The 24,665-nt window shown below is 52.3% G+C and overlaps 5 protein-coding genes across 5 annotated transcripts; 3 read left to right on the forward strand and 2 right to left on the reverse strand.

Moving 5' to 3' along the window:
• Nucleotides 1-39: 39 nt before the first annotated feature.
• CkaCkLH20_10686 (C6 transcription factor) lies at nucleotides 40-2,637 on the reverse strand (the record flags this gene model as incomplete). The annotated part of the gene is made up of 9 exons (XM_038893400.1): nucleotides 40-807; nucleotides 858-1,064; nucleotides 1,118-1,132; nucleotides 1,186-1,432; nucleotides 1,487-1,508; nucleotides 1,564-1,864; nucleotides 1,920-2,435; nucleotides 2,491-2,522; nucleotides 2,577-2,637. The coding sequence occupies 9 exons, from the start codon at nucleotides 2,635-2,637 to the stop codon at nucleotides 40-42; spliced, it is 2,169 nt and encodes a 722-aa protein (XP_038741213.1).
• A 1,457-nt stretch (nucleotides 2,638-4,094) lies between these two features.
• Nucleotides 4,095-5,060, forward strand: CkaCkLH20_10687 (uncharacterized protein; the record flags this gene model as incomplete). The annotated part of the gene is made up of 1 exon (XM_038893401.1): nucleotides 4,095-5,060. The coding sequence occupies one exon, from the start codon at nucleotides 4,095-4,097 to the stop codon at nucleotides 5,058-5,060; it is 966 nt and encodes a 321-aa protein (XP_038741214.1).
• A 1,480-nt stretch (nucleotides 5,061-6,540) lies between these two features.
• Nucleotides 6,541-8,982, reverse strand: CkaCkLH20_10688 (peptidase s41 family protein; the record flags this gene model as incomplete). Its single annotated transcript, XM_038893402.1, has 2 exons — nucleotides 6,541-8,487; nucleotides 8,539-8,982. The coding sequence occupies 2 exons, from the start codon at nucleotides 8,980-8,982 to the stop codon at nucleotides 6,541-6,543; spliced, it is 2,391 nt and encodes a 796-aa protein (XP_038741215.1).
• Nucleotides 8,983-12,781: 3,799 nt separating this feature from the next.
• CkaCkLH20_10689 (nonribosomal peptide) lies at nucleotides 12,782-22,875 on the forward strand (the record flags this gene model as incomplete). The annotated part of the gene is made up of 7 exons (XM_038893403.1): nucleotides 12,782-12,908; nucleotides 12,964-16,302; nucleotides 16,353-19,033; nucleotides 19,103-21,068; nucleotides 21,114-21,167; nucleotides 21,227-22,638; nucleotides 22,690-22,875. The coding sequence occupies 7 exons, from the start codon at nucleotides 12,782-12,784 to the stop codon at nucleotides 22,873-22,875; spliced, it is 9,765 nt and encodes a 3,254-aa protein (XP_038741216.1).
• A 908-nt stretch (nucleotides 22,876-23,783) lies between these two features.
• On the forward strand, nucleotides 23,784-24,608 carry CkaCkLH20_10690 (uncharacterized protein; the record flags this gene model as incomplete). The annotated part of the gene is made up of 2 exons (XM_038893404.1): nucleotides 23,784-24,497; nucleotides 24,555-24,608. The coding sequence occupies 2 exons, from the start codon at nucleotides 23,784-23,786 to the stop codon at nucleotides 24,606-24,608; spliced, it is 768 nt and encodes a 255-aa protein (XP_038741217.1).
• Between the last annotated feature and the right edge of the window lie 57 nt (nucleotides 24,609-24,665).

Consider the following 24,665-nt stretch of genomic DNA (forward strand, 5'->3'; position numbering starts at 1 on the left):
TTGCTGCCTGCTATGCCTATGAAAGTGCGCCACCCGTATCTAATTCGCTCGAACTACTTGAACCAATTCCAGATAATGATCTAGCAGGGAAGCCTCATCGCTTTCCAGGCTGAGTCTACCAAAGAGTCCTCCGCAGATAGCCAAGTAAGGCATAGCAGTCTTGCGATTTCCCTTCTCGCCATTCACGAGATAGTAAACAATGAAACAAAGCGAGACCAGAAGGAGATGTCCCATGTCACCCCATCGTGTGCTTGGGGAACCAATGTCCCTGTTGAAGTGAGCTTCTTGGCCAGGATGGAGTCCGTGGGCATTGATAACATACCTCTCCAACCCCTTTTCCCAAAATAGACCACTATTGGCAAGCTTCACCACAGCAAAGGCCGACTCGGCACATCGCTCCATACACCGATCTCTCATCTGGCCGGCGACGTTGGATAAGTCCCCGTCATCTGACGACAGGGGTGTGATCCAGGGACAGTGAATGAAGTAGACCGCGCGATGATACATGCAAAAGATACGAAAAGCTTTCCGCAACAGCCGGTCGTCCTTGATCCCCTGCAGTGTCTTGGCGTTGTGCGCCTCGTTGAGAGGCGCGGGCAATCCCGTTACCCACTCGTTGAGGACATGGCAACTGGCCTGCAGCCGATCACGCCGATCGTAGGCTGACGTGGACTTGTGAAGTGCGCGGGGGCTGTACTGAAACTTCAGTACCGAATGCAACAACTCAGAAAAGGTGTAGGACGCTGCGATCATGTCATCGCCCCGGTCGAACGACGGGAACTGGCTGCCCCAGCCGAGGTCCAAGATCTGAGAAAGATCAGTAATCTGAGCTAGGAATGATGATTGGGAATACTCACAGGAAGCATGCCGTGGTGAATCGCGTACTCGGTCTCAAGGCTGTAGAGAAACCATACGCTTCTTTGTGCCAACTCTTGATCTTGCTCACTCATGTTTGGCTGTTGACCCCTAGCCGTGTGCACCAAACGAAGATCTCTTGCGCAGCATACTGCCCCGGTGATCTGGTCCCATACCAGAGACTCGTCGCACATACATGCTATGACGGCCTATAAGCTATTAGTCAAGGCTGCGTTCAGTGTGTGTCGCGGAGTAACCTGACCATAAGAAGAGTAGTCTGTCAACTGTTAGCTACCGACCGCAGTGTCTGAGATATGTGGAAGAGTGTACCTGAAGTTTCAAAAGGCTGTTTGGGTAGCTACCAATCGTCTTGTAGAGTCCGAGGGCAGAGGCAAGCCGTTTCTGGGCTTCGCGTGTTTCCTCAGATGTTGGCGATGTTCGGCTGCGCTGGCATGTGGTGTAGTACCCAATAGACATGATTGCTTCTGCAAATGCCACGGACAGCGAGTTTGCATCCGATTCGCGGGAATCTTTGATGACTTGATCCACTGTTTGTCTCGTCAAGAAGTTGCTAATACTGCATTTTTCCTGTCAGCCTGGTCTTAGTCCATTGCCAAAGACGTTCACTCACGGACAACAGTCTTCGAAACATGCTGCAGAATGAAGCAGTCAGCGATTGAATCGGGTTGAAAATTCTCGCGTGCTTACCATCGCAGTATCGCGCCATGGTGATATCGCTATCAGGGAACCTCCTTGAGCGGTCAAGTGAAGCTTTACTTGGCTGAACGACTTGACTTCCGCAGAGCACCCTCTTGAGCCCGTTCACAATCTTGATCATCTCAGTCCTGTGAGGCTCTTTGCTGCTGCGAGCAATGTAACTTGGAAGGCCGTATAGACTAGATGCCGCAAAATCAACATGTGCCGTGGCGTCCGTTGGGCTTGAAGCCTTCTCGTTGGTCTCAGATGTGGGTTGTTGTGAGCCGTTGGTTGCCTCATCGAAATTGAAGAGCTGAATATGAGTCAGCTAAATCGCACAGAGCAAAAGGAGTGAAGAAAGTGCCCACCATGTCATAGTCGGGAGGGCTCGCCGTCTCTGGTCGAGGTGGACGATAAGGCTCCTTCGGGTTCGCGACCGGTGGAGCTGGAGAGGCGGAATATTTGTTGTTGTCCAGCATGGGAGAGAGGATCTCAAAGTTGAAACCTGCCGAGTTGGAGTCTGACGGCGTTGTCTCAAGCAGCTCCATGAGTTCATCCTCTCCCGGCAAAGGGAGGTTCAGTATGTTCTCATCATTGCATCTGGAATCTCGATGTGTTTCTGGCATAGAGAATTGGAGTAGACAGCTGAGGCCGTCAATTTCGCCCCTCTCGTCGCCGTTACTGGCGTCGTCGGTTGAACGGGGAGTGAGAAGAGTTGTGTCACATGCAAGCTGTTGCCATGCATCGTAGGGTGGAAGATTGTCGTTAGGATTGATGTCGAGTCTTCGGACTTCGGGCGGTGCTCTGTTATTGTTCGTCCCTGGTGCGCTGGTTCGACGAGGTCGTGGTGCCAAAGGTGGATAGTAACAAGCTTGGCCGTTACGCTATTTCGATCTCGTCAGAAGCCGTCACGTAGTATGATATCGTACACTGACGTACATCGCAGTTCAGACACGGATCTGCTCCATCGCCTTGAAATTGTCAGGGCTCGTTCAGTGAATAAGAGCTTTGCCTCGTCAACTCACATCGAACTTTCCTTGACCTACACGCCTGGCAGGCGCCTCTTCGACGGGTGATTCTACGCATGATGATGGATCCAAAAAAGGGATGACAGCCGATTCGCCTCAAAGTCTTCTAGAATGTCGACGGGAAGGCTAACGGAAGTTGAGCAAAGTGTATGCATATGAAGACGACGACCAAACGGGTGGTGCCGCGCTGAATGCAAGATAGACTTGGTCTAAATACTATCCAACCTAAGTTTACTGACGGCTGAAGTGGAATATTCTCGTAAAGTTTACACTTGGATTGATTCGGACGGTGTTGTACTTGACTAGATATTTGCCAAGCAAGGAACCAGCCGCGATAAGGCGCTGGCTAGGGTGGCACTTCTGTCAAAAGACGGAAACCCTGTTTTCAACGTGTGAAGCCGTCAAAGCTTTCTCGAGTTGTGAAGTCTGCGCGGCAGTCCCTGAGATACCAGACGGTTTCGGCCGGGACCAGCTTTCAGAACAGCTCAGGGGTAGCTTTCTCAAAGTACAGTGTTATTCTCCAAGACCGGGTGATAATACTCATGCATTTACTCTTTTTAACTTTTGGTTCCCCTCACCGCGTAACGCTGAGCTGGTTTCGCACCATTCAGCTTGTCTGCTCACTATGGTGATATGCTTTGTGGATGACTCGCCCGAACCCCGGGCAGACGTGACAAGGATTGCGAATCCCAAGCGTCGGGACCTAGAGCCGGGACGCAACCCCTCATAATTGTCTCAACCATTCGCTCGGCTCTCAATAGGCGCGGGGTACACATCTGACTTCAATCGTATCCACGGAGGAGCTCACTAGTCTCTCGTCTACCCGCTCACATCGACCCCATCAGAAGACTCCCAAGTGAAGTGCGCGTTCAACGCATGTCAAAACGTGGTCGAGTTCAAACTAAGTTTCGTTTCATTTTCTTCCCGTTCGTTCCTCAACTTGGGATTGTCTTCTGAACTCTGAAGATGCTATTGAGTCATTCACAGTGAAGCGACAACAGACAAACTTCCACTAGCTTTCATCCCACTGAAACCTAACCTCCAGTGTTGCGTGGCAGCCCGGCGGAAGACCAAAACGAGCGAATACGTTCGATCACCACGCGTGATTTAAGGAGCGGGCAATCAGAAACTTCAAACCTTATGTAATGCAACGGTGAGTTGAGTCAGGATCTTCATGGCCTTCAGCACCTTCCGACTCGGTCCAGGGCTCATGGCATTCTCGTCGTCTCATCCCGCTCGTACCGAGAACATAGGATACCCTGTGAAGCTTCAAGAGATGCTCTCCCTTCTCGGCTTGTGATCACAGCCACCAGACTAGCAGACCGAATCCGAAGATCGTCGCTGCAGGACCTCACACCGGTTGTGATAATAAGAAGCCGTAGTGGAACCCCTTGCTCCCACTCGGAATCACCCATCATTGACTCGGTTCACTCCAGATTCCCGATCACAAGGAACTCATTCTTGTCACCCCAGAGACGCACATACACGCTTACACGGCCCAATCCCTTGTCAAAGATGAGCGCACCCCTTACGGCTCCCCAGCAGGATGTCAATCATCAGCCCAAAGTGGCCATTGCCAAAGAGGCGAAGCACTACGTTGACCACCGGCCCCCATATCCGGACTCGATGTGGGAACTATGGACGAACTACCATCAAGGACCTCTTACAAGCGCTCACGACATTGGCTCGGGAAGTGGCAACGGCGCTGAGGGGCTACTGACCTACACGACTCCACAAATAAAGCATGTCGTGCTCACGGAACCCCGCGATATCAACATAACCGACTGCCGTGCTCGGTTCAAGGACCGCTTCCCTGGGACCGAGTTCACCTACCGGACCTGTCGTGGCGAGGACCCCTGGGTTGCCCCCACCGGTTTGGACCATGTCGACTTCACGATGGCGTGCGAGTCTCTCCACTGGACCGTTCTGGAGCCGACTCTCAACAACGTTGCCAACAGCCTCCGGAAGGGAGGCACTTTTGCGGCCGTCATCTACGGTCCGTTTCCCGGTATCACCAACAATGCGGTTGCCCACGCAGCTTTCAAAAGCTTCATAGGAGAGCACGCCTCCCATCTCTTGAAGCAAGAATGGATGACCGAAAACTGGAAGAGGGCAGCAAGACAGATGTTCCATGGGATGGACTGTGTGCCCCTGAAAGACGAAGTCTGGCAAGATGTCAAGCGCATCGAAGTGAACTGCAAGGATGGCTGGTATGCGAAGGATTACGAACCGATGGAGGGCACCGAAGACCCCGTGGCTCACTTAGGAACATCTGAGCGGGTGTCGATCGAGGACAGCAAAGACTGGCAGATTACGGCTTCGGTTGAATGGCTAAAGCAATCTCTCGAGTCCATGCGGTTTGGCTTTACCGAGGAGTCTTGGGGGTCCCCAAAATGGCAGGAGATAGAGAACGCAGTAGGAGATGGACCTCTGGAGTTGAAGTGGCAGGTTCACATGATCCTTGCCCGAAGGAGGGGTTAAGCATCCCCGGAAACCCACAGGATGCCGTTAATGAGAGCAGCGTATCCTGGCCAGAGTATCATTCTTCGGTGTAAGGGACTAGATAGCATCACAAGACAGAATAGAACGATGATCCCTCTCAGGACTGGTATCTTTGAAAACGCATGCATATCATGGGGTACATCGTTTCTCCATATTGTAACATAACATCGATTATTGATTTGATAAACTCTAAGAAAAAGGGGCCTGCGGGAATTTGTTTCCTTCTAATGGAATTGTATCCCACATCGTCGATTGACCGTCGAACGTGATGGATAGCTTACTTCCTAAAGAAACTTGATTGGGTGTTCAATTTAAACTCTGTTGTTGAACAATCTAGCCGCCAGTTTCCTCACTGCTGGAACATCAAGTGCCACTTTTCTGTTGTGGAATGGGACTTTACCCATCATTTACAAAGTGTAGTGGGTAAACTCATGTCCACAGTCTGGGATCCGACTCCCAAATCGGCTCAACTTCCCGAGTAAGAGGAAAGCTTATTTTCAAGTTGCACGGGTCTTTGGTCGCTTTTACTGGAGTCATTCCATATCCATGTTTAACATGATTCGTGGCACTTGGCCCTTGGGTCTTCCCGGTTGTGGAGTTGTCCTTTTATCTGAGTTGCTTTGACGATCGCTGGCAGGGTAGTAACGCCGAATAGTCTGGGGAGACTGGAGTAAGTTGGCAACTCTGAGGGGAGTTGGCTTTCAACGGGGACCTTGTAACCATCTCTGCATCTCCATGTTGGACCGGAGCTGGTTCCTTCTTCTGGTTGGCGTATTACACGAATTCTCGCTGAATTTTCGTATAGGTATCTCGCAAAGTTGTCGTTGAATGATCTCTCAAGGCGACAAGCTAAACGTGACGATTGGTAGGGAATCTCTTACGTCCCTTTTACTTATCTTCAAAACTCAAATGTGTAGAGACATACAGCAATCCACCAACAATGCTCCTTCATTTACATGTGTTAGGTAATTTCTACGATTGTTCCGCCGCAGGCGACACACGTTCATGTGATATTGTTGATGGCTTCCTCTCCTGAAAGTCTTCTAACGCGAATACGACTCTCGAACAGATTGCAAACTATTCAGCCTTGGGGTTTCGAGTGTATTGTAAGATAGATGGGCATTACTTTCCGGCCATCTCTTAAATCCAGCCGAAAGACTTTCAGCCACCTCCCACATTTCATCATGATCGGCTAGGCCGAAGTGTATGTATCACGATACCAAAGAGGCCAAATTCGGAATGTTCAAAGGAGACAGGGAGTTAAACGCCACGTAATAGCGTGTTCATATCGATATTCATGCCTTGATTGATTCTTTATCTTTTGGGGTATCGGTGAATATCTAATCCGTCTCTAGAAGTATGGCTCGTGGCCCGCTGAAAGTCGCGCAAAGTCAGAAAACAAGCAAATCGCTGAAATCATTACCCCAATATGCATCCGTAATTACATGAACTGAGCTCATCAAAAGTCGACAGCTTGCGCAATCTCCCCAATCTTGTGCCTCTCCTCATACTCCCAGCCCTCAGGAACGTTCTCCTTGATATACTCGTCGAGGTTGAGATCCTGGCCGCCAATCTTGTGCCTGAACTCGTAGACAAAGTCATCAGGGGGAAGCAAGTCAGCGTCCTCGACCTCTCTCTTCTGGTTGCCCTTCTTCTGGTAGAAGGGCTTGCATGGCTCGTAGGCTCCCTTGTAAGTCAAAGCACCGGGGCCGGTGTAGGCGGCAACCCTGCTCTTGACACCAGCACTGTAGGGAACGGTCTTGTCGCCAATGGTGCTGTCGGTGTTGGCGGTCGACCTGGCAACGCACTTGCCCTTCTTCCACGCGGCGTCGTAGCCGGCAGTCCATACAGCAACCGGATCGACGATCATCTTCTCCGTGTAGAAGAGACGGCAGTTGGCCGCTTCATATGTGAAATGGGCCGGGTATCCGTTCACATCCTTTCGCGGGTAGGCGTTGCGGTAGTTGATGCTGCCCGACCGGATGAGCGTGGGAAGAAGAGGCGGTTCGCCCAGGTCGGGAATAACATCCCAAGCATCTTTGATAGCCTTGACAGCTTCGGTGTTGTTGGTCTTGGCCGCGTCCATGCTGGTCTGTCTGACGAACTGCCTCACATCCTGGTACTTGAAGACTTGAGAGCCTTCGACGCCTCCAATTGCCTGCATAGCTGCTTCCATGGGGCGACCACCAAGAGCGATGGTGCGAACACCTTGCTCTCTGACCATGAGTCCGGTGAAGATGGTGCAGGTAGATGCGCAGCTACCATCGGTGAGAATAACAATGTCCTCTGCGTCAAACACTTGCTCCTCATCGCTCGTGTCCAAGCCCAGGTATTCCGGGTCGTAGCGCAAGAGGTTGGTGACGTTCTGGGATCCGACGTATTCGGGACCGAAGAGGGCAGCAAAATCCTTGAAAGGCTTGCGCTCCTCATCGAAGGTGGAACCGATGAAATCCTTGTAGTATTTAGGCGAGGTTTCCTCCGCGACCCCTCCGATTACCTTGAGAGCCTCGTTGGCGCGAATGCGGTTTCCGTCCCAGATGTCGGTGGCCTTGGGGAACAGCTGGCTGTAAAGCTGGAAACCGGCCACGATGAGGCCACCACCGTTCGTTTGGACGTCGATGATGAGCTTCTTCTTGCCAGCTTTCTTGGACTTCTGTAAGAACTCGGCGACTGTGCGCTGCGCCTCAATGATCTCGAAAGTACCGTTGGGGGCATCGATCATCCAGGGCGAGAAGGCCAGGACAGCGAGAACGGCGGTGTCCTTGTAGCCTTCGCCGTCGAGGAAGTAACCGGAGATCCAAGAGTGCTCGTGGAAAGCGACTGGCTCGGGGTAACCGATGAGTGAAGTTGGGCTGGGCACCGGGGTGACAGGCGTGACTGGGACGACTGGGACGGTGGTAGCAGGGCTAGAACGAGCTGTGGTTGAAGTTGGGGGGCTGGGAACTTCGAATTCGTTGTGAAGCTCCTCTGCTGAGTTGAGAAACGGAACAGAAGACTTGTGAACTGTAGCATACAGCTTGTTGACGTATGTCGAACCGTTGGTAAACTTGATGACCTCCTGGTCCGGTGTACTGCCAGCAAGTCTGCCCGTGAAGGCACCATGTCCACCCTTGGCAATGGTGGCCGGATTGGGAAACATCATATTGTACTTGGCATCGGGGTCCTGGGTCTGGAGTCGGGCAGCGTGAGACTCGATGAACTCGCAGATTTCAATGCCATCGATGCTCTCGATATCGTAGACGTCGGTGTCGTTGACGATGGACTTCTGGAAACCGCTTTCGAGGTAAACTGTGGGAAGACCAGTAACCTTGTCGGCAACTGAGACGAGACCTTCATGGCTTCCAAAGCCGAAAACGCTCAAGATCGCCGGGTTGTAGGCAAAGTGACCGTCGGCAGCTTGGTAGAACTAGACCCGAGTTAGTGGTGTCCCTAGAGGACGAGCTTAAACTGATCTTACGATTTGCTTGAGTTCCAGGGCAAAGTCCAGCTGACTCTTGTACTGGTTCTTGGAAAGCTTCGCTCGGATCTGACCAATGCCAGCGATAACATCAACGCCAGGAATCAAGTATCCTTCTGGGGGGTTGGCGAGAATCTCTAGCGTGCTCTGGAATTGCAGGTATGGCTCCAAGTAGTTGAGAAGGTCCAAGTCCCTTTCCTTGTCGACGGGAACTGAGTATAAGCAATTGTAAGCCAGGGAAGGTGTGATGAAGGCGGCCGTTGCACTGGGATTTGCTGCCAAGTTGGACTCGGCGGCAGCCTTTGCAAGGCTACAGGCGTTGTTTGGTGCCGATGTCGGTGTAGGTTTGTCATTGGCATTGGCGTTGGCCTTCTGAGCCGCGTGTAAGTTGGCTGCGGTAGCCGTTCCGACGAGGGCAAGCGCCCAAGTGAGTGAAGACCGCATGTCGGGATGTTTGAGTGCCTCAGAGAACCGCTTCCGTGATCCGAGTTGCGTATTGAAGTGGGAGGTGGTGATTTCCAGGCTCACTGACGTCTTATGAATAAGAGATAGGATGTCGAGATGAGAAACAAGCCTACACTAGAGCGGTAGGAACTCATTTGGGTCTTATAAGGCAAGATGTTGACCGCCGTGACATACTCCTTAGTGTCGGTGCCATATTCAACGCGCCTGTGCTTACACCCCCCAGCCCCAATAAGCGCGTCTGGGGAAATCATGAACAGGCGAAAGGTAACCTTAACGCGACGGTGGGATGAGGCTGTGAGCTGGAGCCAGCCAGGCAGAACCGGCTCAGCGTAGAGCCAGGGGTTCGAGCATGGCTGACCGGGTCGACACTAGTCGACCTAGTGTACTGAGCTGGCGTCCATCGTGAACCCCCCACATTAGGCTGGAGTTTTTGACTTGATTAACGGCTTTAGCTTGCCGTGTATTCCAATCCTTCGGCATGATGCTCAATGTGGGTTGAGGGAGAGACCGTGACTTCGACGAAAGGCCCAAAACTTTGCCTGCTGCGGCCTCAAAAAACCGGTTGGGTAACAATCCCTCGCAAGCGCTAGCCTGGTCGACTGTTGACAGTAAACACCATAAGCCGACCATCTGAAGTATCAGCCGCAGAGGAGATGAGTGTTCGAGCTGCTGTATTGGCAGAGCTCATATTGGCGCGGGAAGATCGTGGCGTGTTTCAAGGGACGGCAATACAGAGTGAGCAGGGCTGCAGGGGTGTGGCGCGCTAGCACGTGGAGATGAGATCCTTTAGGATCGCCGCGATAATTTCAAAGACTGGAAAAAGAGGGCAGAGCTGAGCTGGAGCTGTCCCGACGTCAGCATTTAGAAACAAGGGTGGAAGGGGTTACTCGCGCCATAGACGACACTCAGGTCAGTAGGCTATTCCAGCTCTCGCGGAGGTTCACGGAGAGCTGTTCCGTGATGAGGTGAGCTTTGAGCCTGGAGCTGCTCCGCCGACGTGCATGTTGATGAGTCGGTTGTTGGAGTCCCGGTCGGTGAGTGTTTTCTTATTTTCGTTGAACTTCGTGGGAATAAGCCTTCTCCAGTCAAGCATCATAATATTGGGGCTGAGTTGGTGAATTCTAATCCACAGGCCCTTATTTCTTGACTCAAGTCACGAACTCTGATAGAGAGGCTTTCGAGAGCCAGAAAGCCGACGCAAAACTGAAGCTGCGAAAAGTTGGAAAGGCCGGGAACTCGGAATCGCCATGATCATCACAGATGGCCTCATGAACGAAAGAAAACAGTAAATTTCTGAGAGGTCTCAATGACGGAGTGGGGCCGGTGTCTCGGCCGTCCGGACGTGTGAGCCCGGCGGATGAGATGAGGTCGGAGGTCTTGAGAAGCCGACGCTCACCAACCAGCCCGTGTCGTCAGGGTTTTTCTTCCTCCATGTATACCTTATGCCCTGCACTCAGCTCTTGATAGGTCAATTCGTCGAAAATTCATGTTGAGTGAATGCTGAGATGAGAACATGAACACTCTCACTCACCGTCACTCAACGGAAGCTTGGAAAACAACATCACAGGGGCCTCCTTCGACTGTGGCTTGGCTTTCAGGGGCTTGCAGGCAGCTTTGCTGCAGCCTGCTGAGACCTATTTTTGACCCTGGCACGCGTTAGTCCATTTAGGTTGCACTGCCGATCTTCCCGACCCTCCAGACTACCGGAACCTGGCTGAACCGGTGTCCAGGCACCAGTTATTGTAGCACCGTGATGCTCAGCAATTGTTTACGAGCACACAGATCGGGTCTCATTTTTCATTGCTTATTTTCCCAAAGTCCCTCTTCAGACCCATTCACGGATTCTCTCATTGACTGGCCTGCGTTGGCAGTTGAACATCGAACCATTGTAGTGAGCGGCTGACAGTACCTCAGGTGTTGTGTACAAGCTCATAGGGACTTTCAGTGAGTGTAAGGAGTAAACCATCTCAAATTCAGTCTACGTGATGCGCATGAAGCGTTCTTGAAGAGATTTATGATCCTTCCGAACCATTCTTCGAGCCATCTCGCGGGCTTTCTTCCCACCATTTGTACTTCCGGGCCCTTCTCTATGTCAAGAATGACCCCCATCTTCCCAAGCATTCTGCGGGCACCGTAGATCTTTGGTACCTGTGCTAAGCACTGCGCCGAGGCTAATGGCAGCACATCAGACCAAACGTCCGCCACTGTGGCGTCTCCAAATTTCCCACGGGCGACCGTCTCAACGCCAAATGGCAAGGAGGTTACCATTGTAGAAGCTGGGAGGGCTCGGCACTCGCCATGATGAAATCCAGTCGGAGTCTCTGCATCGGATCCGAAGGGGCCACGGCAGCTCACCGATCCGGCAGCGGAGCACCCGGCCCCAGCATTCCGGCCGGCTGCTTAGCGAGACGGGACAGCTCATACCAGCACAGCCGGTCGGCAATTCCCATGAAGCTTAACATGGCAGTCTTTTCCCGTAGGGCTACGCTTCGCTCAAAGTCGTTACATCATTGACCTGATCAGCCGTTTCCTCTCAATGTTGACAGCAGGTCGGTCTTTGCTTTTTCCAGACAATCGTTGCGAGACCCACGTCACAGTCAACAAGAAAGCCGTTCGGCAACTATAGATCATGGACTAATCCGGCCAGCGGGACAGCTCCCGCCTGTTGCCATCGTGAACTTGAGATGATGGCGACAGTTAGAGATCTGAAATATTGATAAGCATGATCTTGGCATGGCATCCCCTCGCTTCGTTTCCCCTCATCGTCGATAGCAAGTGGTTCGCCACGGGTTGTTTATGTTTCCAATTGGTTAGAAATGGATCGGCCGGGAAGCCTGGATTTCGTTTCCGTTTTGTCGGGCGCCTCATTTTACCGTCGCAGGACAACGCGATCCTCCTAGCACACCAACCTTCCACGGATGATCGGCCGAGAGACTACATGCAGTACTGGCAAACCCTTCAACGATCTTCTAGGACTGTACGGTTCATCATTTCATGAGTCAATTTCGAGAGATCCAATCGGAAATAATTCCAGCGACGATAAACCCGCGTGTTCGTGAACAATGTTCATGAGCAGCAAACCATCCGTATGAACACCGACAACACCATGCCTGCTTCTATCTATGTCGATGCCGTTGAAGACATTTCATGTTTTGACGAATCTTGATGCAGGATCACTATACGATTGGCTCGTATGATGGGATGCATCGTCTACCACTTCAGACGCAATCTTGGCGGTTGCGGATTTTATACCGAAGCAATGTAGGTGTCATGCGCACTGACTGTGCTTAACATTTCTGCCAACATTGCCTGCAATATCTGATGTTTATCTTCAAGCAGGCTGGGGGTTCTGGACGTTTGGCTCTGGTTGGGGGTTTCGTAGATTGGCCGGCGTAGCCAATAATAGAGTTAGACTTCGGTCCGAGACGTGATCGCTGGAGTGTATGTGGCCCCTTTTGGACGCGGCATCACAGGCATATCGGTACGGACCCGCGTCGTGTGGCAGCAAACAGAGCAAAAGCGATGTCTAAAGGCAAGATTACTCGCTTCTCCGGTCACATGGTGTACCTGGGATAACCTTGAAGTCATCGACACAAGCAATTAAGACAGTTGATTATTCGCCTTCGAACGTCGTCGTCTTTAGTTGCCTGACTCGGCTTCTGCATCCTCAAATCACTCACAGCGCATCGTTGCATTCATCCAGCGGAAGAGAGTGATTGTCACTCTTGCGACTAGATCCTTACTTTTGCTTATCATCGAGTAATATTATTGATTCAACATGAACGGAGCAAGCTCCGGAGACGATGGACAGTCGGCTGTCCAGACCCTGAAGGTCCTGTACTCGAAGATCTTGTCGATTCCCGTTGAGGATGTCGACGACTGCTCCTCATTCGTCGCGCTTGGCGGTGAGTCGTGACATCCTATATAAACAATTGAGGCCATTATTGATGTGTAGAACAGGCGATTCCTTCAAGGCAGTGAACCTGTTCCAGAAATGCACTGAGCAGGGCTTGGTCGTCCGCTTTCAAGATCTTCTTCATAAATCGCTGGCCGACGTCGCAGCCTTTTCTCAAGCAGCCGCAGAGAATGGCGATGCCGGATCCTCGGGGCAACAGCGCGCGGGGAGAGATGAGACCTTCACTCAGATGCCAGCAGATTACGACTTCGGGAAGCTATTCGACGAGTTAAAGAGGAAGCAGGGTCTCAGTCCGGATGACGTGGAAGACATCTATCCTTGCAGTCCAATGCAGGAGAACATGTACGTCGGCCAGAAAATGAGTTCAAAGCGACTTTACCGGTCCCGCGGGCTTTTCGAATCCCAGTCAGGCTTTGATGTTGATCGCTTTAAGGCGAGTTGGCACGAAATCATACGTCGCCATCAAACCCTCCGCACCATCTACGTCGAAACAGCGGACCCGTCTGGTGGAAGACTGCTGGATGCGGTTGTGCTCAAAGACAAGCTGGGCCGAGTAATCGTCAAGAACTGCGACGATGTGGCCGAGGTTCATCGACTATTCCGCGAAGAATCCCTAGACGACGAAAACGACCAGGATGACCAACACCAAATCACCATCTACTCCGATTCAAAAGGGGCAACGCACGGACGAATCCTTTTTCAGGTTGATCTCAATCATCTCACGGTCGACGGCAGCTCTCTCATGGTCATCATGGAGGAACTGGTCAAAGGCTTGCGGGGAGTACCAGTCCTTGGACCGGCAACCGGTTACGGCAAGTACATCGAGTACCTCCAGGACGAGGTCGACGAAGATGCAGCTCTCGACTACTGGATCGACTACATCGACGGAGCTGAGCCTTGCTACCTTCCGACCATGAATGACAACCAGGGTGGCGATGCTGGTTCTTTTGAGGTCGTAGAGATGCCTCTCGATACGTCGCTGGAGGAGCTCCGGACATTTTGCCGCAACTTCAACGCCACGATATCGAATACATTACAAGCCGTCTGGTCACTAGTTCTGCACACCTACACCGGCGAACCAGACGTTTGTTTCGGCTACTTATCCTCTGGACGCAGCCTGCCCATCATCGGGGTTTCTGAGATTGTAGGTCCGATGATGAACCTCTTGGTGTGCCGGGTACGCGGCATAGACAATAAGTCGCTCGGTGATCTTTTGGGAGACATCAGACATGACTTTGTTCATTCCTTACCGCACCAGTGCTTCTCGATTGGCAAGGTCCAGCGCATTCTGGGCAATAATGAAAACAAATTGTTCAACACCATAATGACGTCCTACTTCTCACCGGCCGCAACCGACGAAAGGGGTAGCAACGTGTTCAGGCTGGTCACCTCTCATAATGCTTCAGATTTCGACATTGTACTCAAGGTTGTTTACTCCGACTCAGATATTCGCATACGCATAGCCTACTCCACTGCGACACTCTCTCCGGCGATGGCAGACGGCGTTTCTCGGACATTTTCTTCAATTTTGCGCAGAATGGTCAGCTCAGAGAGCCCGGATAGCTCGGTCGGGCCGACAACCACCATCAGCCCGGAGGGTTTGCGGCAGGTCATGGACTGGAACGTTTTGGATGCCGTTGATGAGACGACTCCGGGTTATGTGCATCAACTCATTGAAGAGAGGGCGCAACTTCAACCCGACGCCCCAGCCATCTATGCGTGGGATGGGGAGATGACGTACGACGAGCTCGAAAAAGCGGCGACCTGTGTTGCTAGCTACATCACCAGCCTCGGCATTGGTCCGGGGGCATTCATTCCGCTATGTTTTCAGAAATCTGTCTGGTACTCCGTTGCTCTCCTCGCCGTCTTGAAGAGTGGAAACGCCTTTGTCCCTTTGGATCTATCGAACCCCGCAGCTCGGGTTCAAGAGATGCTGAAACAGCTAGGCATTTCAGAAGACCGCGGCTTGATAATATGTTCGCCTCAGCAAGCTGCAGAGTTGTCGTCATCAGCCCGAAACGTGCTTGAGCTCGATGAAGAACAACTTTCCGCCATCGCCTCTTCACGAGTCGCTCTCGCGCTCCCGGTCATCACGCCTCAACATCCAGCATACATCATCTTTACGTCCGGCTCAACCGGAACACCGAAAGGAGTGGTCGTTGATCACGGGTCCTACGCGTACGCGGCACGAGCACACAGCAACGGAATCCAGATCAACGCCACATCACGTGTCTTACAATTCGCGTCATATGGTTTCGACACCAGCATGGAGGACCACCTCACGACCTTCGCTGTTGGGGCCTGTCTTTGTGTTCCGTCCGAAGAAATGCGCCTCGGTTTGCCAGATCTAGCAGATTTCGCCACCAAGTCACAAGCCAACTGGGCTCATCTCACACCGTCCTTCGCTGAGATGCTGACTCCTGCCCTGCTTCCGACCATGAAGACGATGGTTCTTGGTGGTGAGGCGATGTCAGGCAAGAATGTCAGGAACTGGGCGAATCCTGGAAAGACGAAGTTGATTCAAGTTTACGGGCCTTCGGAATGTTGTGTGACCAGCACTATCGGGAACGAGGTGACTCCTGAAGGTGACCCGACAAATATCGGCAAAGCCGTTCCTGGATGCGCGACCTGGGTTGTCCGCCCTGAAGACCCTCACGTCCTCCAAGCCGTCGGCGCAGTCGGCGAACTCTTGATGGAGGGACCGATCTTGGCTCGTGGATACCTGAACAGTGCGGAGCAAACGGCCGAAGCATTTGTGACGGCTCTGAGATGGGCTCCCGAGAAGCGTCTCTACCGAACCGGAGATCTCGTCAAGTACGATTCGAGTGGTGATCTTCATTTCGTCGGCCGCCGAGATGGCCAGGTCAAGCTCCGAGGCCAAAGGCTCGAGTTGGGCGAAATTGAGCGACAGCTGGTCTTGCATCATCAAGTTCAGCATTGTCTTGTCCTCGTTCCCAAGTCAGGGCCATGTGCGAAGAGACTCGTTGCATTTGTCACGATTGGTGACACCAGTTCTGGCTCCAAGCCTACGATTTCGACACCATCAACAGAAATAGAGACCCTCGGTGGCGATTGGTCAGATCAGGTTGCTCCGATGAGAGATTTCCTCCTAGACAAGGTTCCGCCGTACATGACCCCCGAGGTTTGGATTCCTCTGAAGTCACTGCCTCGGAGCTCATCTGGCAAACTGGACCGGAAGAGAATGGAAGGGTACCTCGAACATCTCACGGAGGACCAGTATGCCAACTTGGTGTCTCACATGCAAGACAAGGGCACTGAGAGAGACGGTAATGAGACGGAATTGTTGCTCAGAAGCATCTGGAGCGAGGTCTTGAATGTGCCTGAAGAGGAAATTCGATGGGACACTTCATTCTACCACCTTGGTATGCCTAACAAACTCGTGCAAATGAGCCCTGAGCTAACCTTTCTTCAGGTGGTGATTCAATATCGGCGATGACGGTCAGCAGTTTGGGTAGGCAGAAAGGTTTCAACATCTCTGCCGCAGATGTTCTCAAGTGCCGATCGATTGAGCGTCTAGCCAAAGCAGCATCTCGGATAGAGCACGTCACCCGAAAACCGGTACCGACAGCTGCATCAATGGCAGAACCGATGGAAGGCGATCCTTTTCCGTTGTCTCCGATCCAGCAACTTCACTTCCAGGCCTCTCCCAACGGCGATGTCCTCGATCAACATACCATGGTCGTTCAGGTTGCCAACAAAGTCGAACAAGAAACACTTCTCAGCGCCGTCGAGTCTATCCTGGAAGCTCATCCAATGCTGCGCGCCAGGTTTGAATGTCACGATGGCGAGTGGATGCAGAGGATTACCACTTCCGACATTCATCAGAACTGCCGGATGAGGTTTCATGGACGCGATCAGATTGACTATGTCATCGAATGCATCAGCGAGTCCAAGAGGTCTTTGAATCTTGAGACTGGTCCACTTGTCGGGCTGGACTTTTTCGAAACACGCCGTCAGACTCTGCTCTCCATCACCATACATCACCTCGTGGTCGACACGGTCTCATGGCGAACGCTCTTCCGCGAGCTCGAGAACTTCCTGCTATTTGGAGGCCAGGTAGAGCCGGAGGCCACAACATTCCAATCGTGGTGCCACGCGCAAAGACAGCATGCAGCAACTTTGAACATCAAGGATGTTCTGCCGCCGTCCGACCGAGTTGCACCTACCGATCTGGGGTTTTGGGGTATGAAGGACAAAAACAATTGCTTCAAGTCCTGTGTCGCGGAGAAGCTCACTCTCACCGCTGAACTCACGAAAGCTTTGTCGTTGGCTCGAAGCACTTCCAACTACGCGTCGTTGGATCTCATGGTCACCGCAGTTGGGGAGTCGTTTTACGAGACATTTGGACGTTCGCCTGCGGTCTTCATCGAGGGGCATGGCCGGGAGTCCTTCTCGGCGGACATGAACCCATGGGAGACAGTAGGTTGGTTCACCACTTTCCTACCTGTGTACGCGGAGCACCACGAGGATAGTCTCGCGACTCTGAACAGTGTCCGCGAGCTTCGCGCCAATACCACTCTGAGTGGACTGCCTTACTTCATGTCACGCTTCCTCAACACCGACGGTGTCGAAGCTTTCAAAGAAAGGCATTGGCCGATGGAGATCACGCTCAACTACCTGGGGGCCTTCCAGCAGTTTGAGAGACAGGGGTCACTGTTCAAGAGATGCGACGATGCTTTACAGTCACGCCTGTCTGAGTTGCGAAAACAACAACGCGCAGATTCTGCGAGATACTCTCTCATTTCAATCCTTGCCGTCATGAAGGATGACCAGCTCTCGATTGAGATTGAGTGGAACTCGCAGATGAAGCACCAGGACAAGTTGAAAGACTGGGTTTCTCAACTTGAGTCAAGTTTCGAACAGATTGTGAACCGCATGGCATCACAGAATCTTCCCGACTCGCCGATTGACAACTTGCCTCCATCCGTGGGCCTCAACTCCAAGAGACTTATGTCGGCTTTGGGTCTGGCAAAGACTAGGCTAAACCTCCAACCCGGTCAGATCGAGGCCGTGTACCCATGCTCTCCAATCCAAGATAGTCTTATGCTGTCTCAGCTCAAACGACCATCCAACGTCTACAGCCAGCACTTCCTCTTCAAGCTGTCTAGTGAAGAACAGCTTCAACCTGAGAATCTCTACGCTGCGTGGAAACACGTAGTGGCTGTCCACCCCATCTTACGCACCTTGTTCTTGGAGGACGACGAAGGTGCCTTCCTACAGGTCGTTGTCAAGACAGTGTCGCCAGACATTGAGATTCTGAGACTAGAGGATGAGCAAGATCTTCCGAGCCTCTGGGCGAAGCAGTCAACCTCACCTGGGCCCTCGCCATTGAGCGGAAAGATACTACACAAGCTGAAGATCTACTCTGCGAAGGATGGTGCAATCTACTGTTTCCTGGACAAGAATCACATCATCACCGATGGCACGACTTCCAGACTTCTCATCCGCAACTTCTTGGACGCGTACGAGGGTCGATTGCGAGGCGATGTCAGTCCGTACTCCAACTACATCAAGTATACCTCGGAACAGAACCTTGCAGACATAACCAGCTACTGGACACATTATCTGGATGGAGCGGTCAGCTGTCAGTTTCCAAAGCTCTCCCAAGCCAGCTTCTCGCCAGGTCAGCAACTCGAGTTCGCACGCACATCGTCGGTCCTTCCCGATCAGGCCTTGTTAGAGAACTCATGCCGAAGGCTTGAAGTGACCCTCCCTGTCATGTTCCAAGCAGCATGGAGTTTAGTATTGGCGACCTACCTCAACTCAGATGACGTCGTCTTTGGACTTCTATGCCATGGCAGAGATGCCCCAATCACCGGGGCGCAGGACATCATCGGACCGATGGCGAGTATTGTGCCAATGAGGGCCAAGCTTCCGGTGTCAATGAAGTTGTCCGAGGTGATTGCTACTTTGCGCGAAGACAGTATTGAGCACATGTCTCGCCAAGCAATCTCTCTCGCCCGTATCCAACATGCTGTCAAGCGGAGTGGTGATTCCATGTTCAACACCATCCTGAACTTCCAGAAGACCGGCATGACGTTGCCTCCGGCCAGCATCCAGTCAGAGCTCCTGTATGCGCACGACACAAGTGAGGTAAGTTCTATCGAGATCATCAATTGGAACCTCTTTTCTGTTTAGTAAGGATGCTGACGTACCTTCTAGTATGACCTCGCTGTCTGTGTCACAGAGGACCAAGGAGGCCTTGAGATCACCATAGAGTCTCCGAAGCACTTCATGTCAGAAACTCAAGCACAACGCCTGTTGGCTGTCTACATCGAAGTGGTGCAAAGGCTCATCCGCGACCCCGACGTCACCGTCGGCCAGCTCAGCCTTGCAACCGACATGGACAAGGACCAGCTGCACGAATGGAACTCGGTCGAGCTTGAGACCAGCAAACGCTGCATCCACGAGATGATCTCGGAAACCATCCTCCGTCAGCCTTCGAAGCCTGCGATTTCGTCTTGGGATGGTGACCTGACCTACGTGCAGCTGGATCTCTTATCCAACAAGCTAGCTGCCCAACTTCAAGCCATTGGAGCCAAGCCAAACGAGATCATCGTCCTCTGCTTTGAGAAGTCTCTTTGGGCCGTGGTCTCAATGCTTGCTGTCGCCAAGTCCGGGGCAGCATTTGTGCACATTGACCCGAAAGGCGCTCCCAAGAGAACAGAGTATGTCATCAAGGAAACAAAGGCCCGCATCGGTCTCGCTTCGCTCGAGCAGTACGAGAACTTCGTTTCCCTGGTCGACACGATTCTGATCGTCAACAAGCCTGCCGTCATGGGATTGCCGACACCGAACCTGAACGACATCATGGCGGCATCTGCGGAACCTGACAACACGCTCTACGTCATCTTCACTTCTGGCACCACGGGTCAGCCAAAGGGCGTAGTGATTCAGCACAAGTCATTCTGCTCGGCTGTAGTGGCAAACAGGTCCTGGCTCCAAATCAGAGGACATTCCCGTGTCCTCCAGTTTACCAACTACTGTTTTGACGCCTCTATGGAAGAGATCTTCACCGTTTTGGTCGCTGGCGGATGCATCTGTATCCCGTCTGAAAAGGAGCGCATGACCGACATTCCTGGCTTCGTCGAACGGAAGAAGGTCAATTGGGCTGCGTTCACGCCCTCTTTCCTCCGGACACTTGACCCGCATGATCTCAAGCCAGTGAAGTTCATCACCGTTCACGCCGAGCCTATGGGCCAGGACTTGGTCGCTCGGTGGGCGGACAAGATTCACATGAGGCCAAGCTATGGACCGACGGAGTGCTCTGTCACCAGCACCGTGGGTCTCAGGTTCACCGCCGACACTGATGCCACGAACATTGGATTCCCCATCGGTTGCCGCGGTTGGGTCGTTCATCCCGAGAATCAAGACATCCTGATGCCGATCGGAGCCGTCGGCGAGCTCCTGCTTGATGGACCCATTGTCGGCAAGGGATACCTCAACGATGAAGCCAAGACCGAGGCTGCTTTCATCGATCCCCCGTCATGGGCACTTCAAGTCGACTCAATTTTCGGAAGCTCGCCGGAGAGAAAGTTGTACAAGACCGGAGACTTGGTCAGATTTGCCGAGGACGGCAGCCTTCTCATCCAGCGGCGAAAGGATCACTCACAAGTCAAGATCCGTGGCCAACGAGTCGAGCTTGGCGAGATTCAACATCACCTCAACCAGCTGGCTGGCAACATTCAACACAGCATGGTCTTTATGCCCAACGCCGGATTGCTCAAGGGCAGACTGGTGGCGGTAGCAAGTCTGACGGCTCTGTCGGCGGGTCTTGATACCGGAAACTACGGTGTACAGGCCCTCAAGACAGTAGACAAGGAAGCACTGGGCGACGACGGCCGGAAGAGGGTCAGCAAGATACTTGATGAGGTCACATCGGTGCTGGAAAAAGATCTGCCTCCATACATGGTTCCCGAGACCTGGCTCATCGTGAAGAGTCTGCCTGTCCAGTTGTCATTGAAGCTGGATCGTCAACGAGTCATCAACTGGGTGGAAGGCCTCGACAAAGCAACCCTTCAGTCAATTCTGGACTTGAGTCAACACGGCAGCTCGCATTATCGCAAAGGGTCTGAGACTGAGGAGGTCATTCGAAAGATTTGGGGTGAAGTTCTCGGGATGGATTCAGGTGGGTTTCATCGACAGCGACTGAGGACCTCACTGACAATAACAGATCGCATGGGGCTGGACCAATCCTTCTTCAGACTCGGGGGAGATTCCATCTACGGTCAGTCTCCGCCATCCGCCATTATTTGAAGTTTTGGATAAGACTAACACACATCGCAGCCATGCAAGTGATGCGACGTTGCAAGGCGGCAGGTCTCCAGGTGACAACTCAAGATGTCCTCGCAAATCCGACAGTGAAACAACTCGCACTCGTCGCGGTTCCGCACGCTCCTCCCAAGAAAAGGCCGACGATGGGTCGATCTAACACAGCCATTTCGGCGCCGGCTGCATCTCGAGCCATCACTTCGGTCTCGATGCCAACCACTCCCATCACACCTCTGATGCCCACGCCTCCACAGTCACCTGAAGATGCGATTCATCTCTCGCCGTTTGCCAAGTACCTCTCCAGCAAGGATGTCAAGGTCGAAGCTGTTGTTCCATGCTCTCCCTTCCAAAGGCGGATGTACAACTCTTTCCTCAAGAAGCCACAGAAGCCGTACCTTTTCAACAGTCTTGTGTGGCTGAAGGGAATTGACGACGGGGCTGCCGTCAACCTGAACCGGTTGTTCCAGGCGTGGCAGCAGACCGTCGACCGCCATGCAATTCTGAGAACAGTTTTCGTCTCTGACCCTGCTGCCAAAAAGATCTTCCAGAAGGTCTTGCGGAAGCACAAAGCGGACATCGCGACTGTGTCAGCCATGTCGGAAGAAGACGCCATTCGGCAGAGTCAGACCCATCTCGACGCCGTTCGCTTGTCACTTTTCAAGAACGACTCACCCCCGGTGTCTCTGCGCATCCTAATGACACTGGACCACGAGGTGTACCTGCATATTGTCATGGGTCATATGCTGATAGACCACGTCAGCTTGGACCATGTGTTCGCCGACTTTGCAAGCTTCTACCGGGGACAGACCCCAGTGCCGACGAGGCTCTCGGCTGGGTTCGACCAGTACATTGAGTATGTGTGTCAACATCGAAACATTCGGGCCAGCAACCAGTTCTGGGTCGACAAGCTGCGAGACGTCAAGCCATACATGATCCCATCAGAGTCCCTCCTCACCACTGACCCGTATTGCATGGGGTCTGTGAATTTCACTATGGACGTCAATCAGAAGATGAAGGAGTTTCTGCGCAGTGCGGGGATTACTCTGTCGAATTTGTTACAGTTCACCTGGGCTATGGTCCTACACGTCTACACGGGACACGAGACTGTGTGCTTCGGCCACTTGGTGTCAGATCGGGACATTGATATACCGCACGCTGATGAGATCGTCGGCCCGATGCTGTCTCTCATGATAGCTTCTGCTTCAGTGAAAGACTCGACGATTCTCGCCGATGCCTTGCGCAACTTCCAAGATGAGAGCATTCGCAGCTTGCGTCACAAAACTTTTGATCTCACAGAAGTGGAGCGCCAGCTCGATTGTGAGAAGACTGGTCTATTCAACACACTGGTCAACTACAGGAAAGTGAAGTACTCAGGCGAAGGTCACGACGCCAACTACCGTTCAATCTGGAAACAGGATCCTCATGAGGTAACATCATCATTCTTTCTTGCGCTGGATTATGAGCTGACATGTACGCAGCAACTACTTGTCCTATCATTCAATGAGGACCCAGCTCGACTCGAAGCTTCTTTGACGTACTACGAGTCTCTGTTCTCTAAACAAACGTTGAACACCTTGGCAGAGGCTTACAGCCGCATCTTGCAGATGCTGGTCGGCGGCAAGCACCGAACCGTGGGAGATATGAAGGCAGTCTTGAATTCTTAATCACCAGAGAATGGCAGGAAAAGGATATGGAAATACACAAATACAGAGATCTTTTCTTTTTCAGTTCTATAATTAGTAATACACAAGATGTCTTTTAGCGCGCTACGTGGCTGTGAAAATCTCATTTAGTGACGAGCATTACTTTGGTGAACGTGCCACCTCGTCGAGTACCATAGTGCGGCAATCTTTTACCTCAAACCAATGGGCTCTTCTTTCACGCAGCTATGAGAATTGAAAGTTTCTAGTCTTCTTTAACAAAGTAATTATCACGGATGTATGGCTTGAGATTTTTGGGTTCTTGATTGATTTTCATTCGACTGCTTGATTTGAGCTTTCGCCGTGAACTCATACCATTCAACTACATGTAGGCAGCCAACACTGGGCATTGTTCGTCGGCCAAGGACATCAGGAAACACCTAGATACGTGTAACTACATTGTGATAACCTCAGTGACTGCTGTGATTCCGTCAAACAGTTTAGAGAATGGATCTCGAAGTGGCAGCCAGAAAAGTCGCTGATCCCGACGTACCACAATAGCGAGAACGGCGTTTCGGACCGAAGTGGGTCACGGATTCCGTCCGGGGCCGAATGTTCGGTCCGGATGTCCTGGCCAATGAAGATTGAATCCGACGTGTTATTGTGGAGACCGGTTCTTCAACAGATGCCAGGAGCAATCCGTGGTCAGCTTTCCGGGGGCAATTTCGACTCGGAATCTTGCTGCCAGGATTCCCTGCACAAAGTCGTTGCCATCCAGAGAACCGTAATTTTTGGCAGGTCTGGTGATGCTGGCACCCAAAATCAGGAGTTCGTTCTGAAGTTAGGCTTTCCAACGAGCCTGAACTCTGGAGCATTCAACCCAATCTACCATTCTGTTTACGCCCCGCCCTTTCTCTCACCCTACGCCTACCATGATGATGCCCTCTGGCCCCAGCAACCAAGGAGAGAAATACGCTCTTCTGAAAGATGAAACAGAGGGAGAGTCTTCTGAAGGGGAGGCCTCACGATCAGCATCAGTCGACCAAGAATCCGGCGTCGTGAAAGTCAAGAAAGACCGACAGATTACATGGCAAACACTCGACCCAGCCTGGAAGTCATGGTATCTCTTCGTCCCCCTCGGCCTCATATTCATCATCTTGTCAGGGCTGGCATTCTTCCCATCATGCGAAAAGTGCCACACACCAGACACATCCGGCTACGTCTGCGCTCCCAACGGCGCTCTTCCCAAAATCGCCCGAGACAGAGGGTGCGAGTTCGACACGATGTCGTTCAAGTGGTATCCCAAGGAGGCGTACAACCACGCAGACAACCAGGCCTTGCTCAAGGAATTCCATGCCCAGGGCCCATGGCACCGATACTACGACAAGGGCGGCAAGCATGAGATACCTCCCACCAGCGAGGTGCTTACTGCGGGTTGGGTTACTAGGAAGGAGCATACCTTCCATTGCATGTACACGTTGAGGCAAACCCATCTGTGGTTGATTAATGGGTACGATGCGCCGTGGAACTACACCCATACGATCCATTGCACGAAGTACTTGATGGACACCATCTTGGAGAACCCCCCGAAGGACTTTGACGTGCTCAGTGTCCATGGCACGCCTTGGCCGGAGCACCCTGACGTTGTAAGTGTGCAATATCGTCGACAGTCAAGCTCTGGGCGAACTGACAGATTGGTATAGGTGAAGCCGTACTATCCTTGCAAGCATGAAGGACTGAGTTGCGAGTCTTGGTAGACTGAGTTGAGCTAGAAGGAGAGTGATATGAAAAGCAGGCGCCGGGGGATTTGGGCA

Source organism: Colletotrichum karsti (assembly GCF_011947395.1).
Source record: "Colletotrichum karsti strain CkLH20 chromosome Unknown Scaffold42, whole genome shotgun sequence".
In the NCBI taxonomy this organism is placed as follows: Eukaryota; Fungi; Ascomycota; class Sordariomycetes; order Glomerellales; family Glomerellaceae; genus Colletotrichum; species Colletotrichum karsti.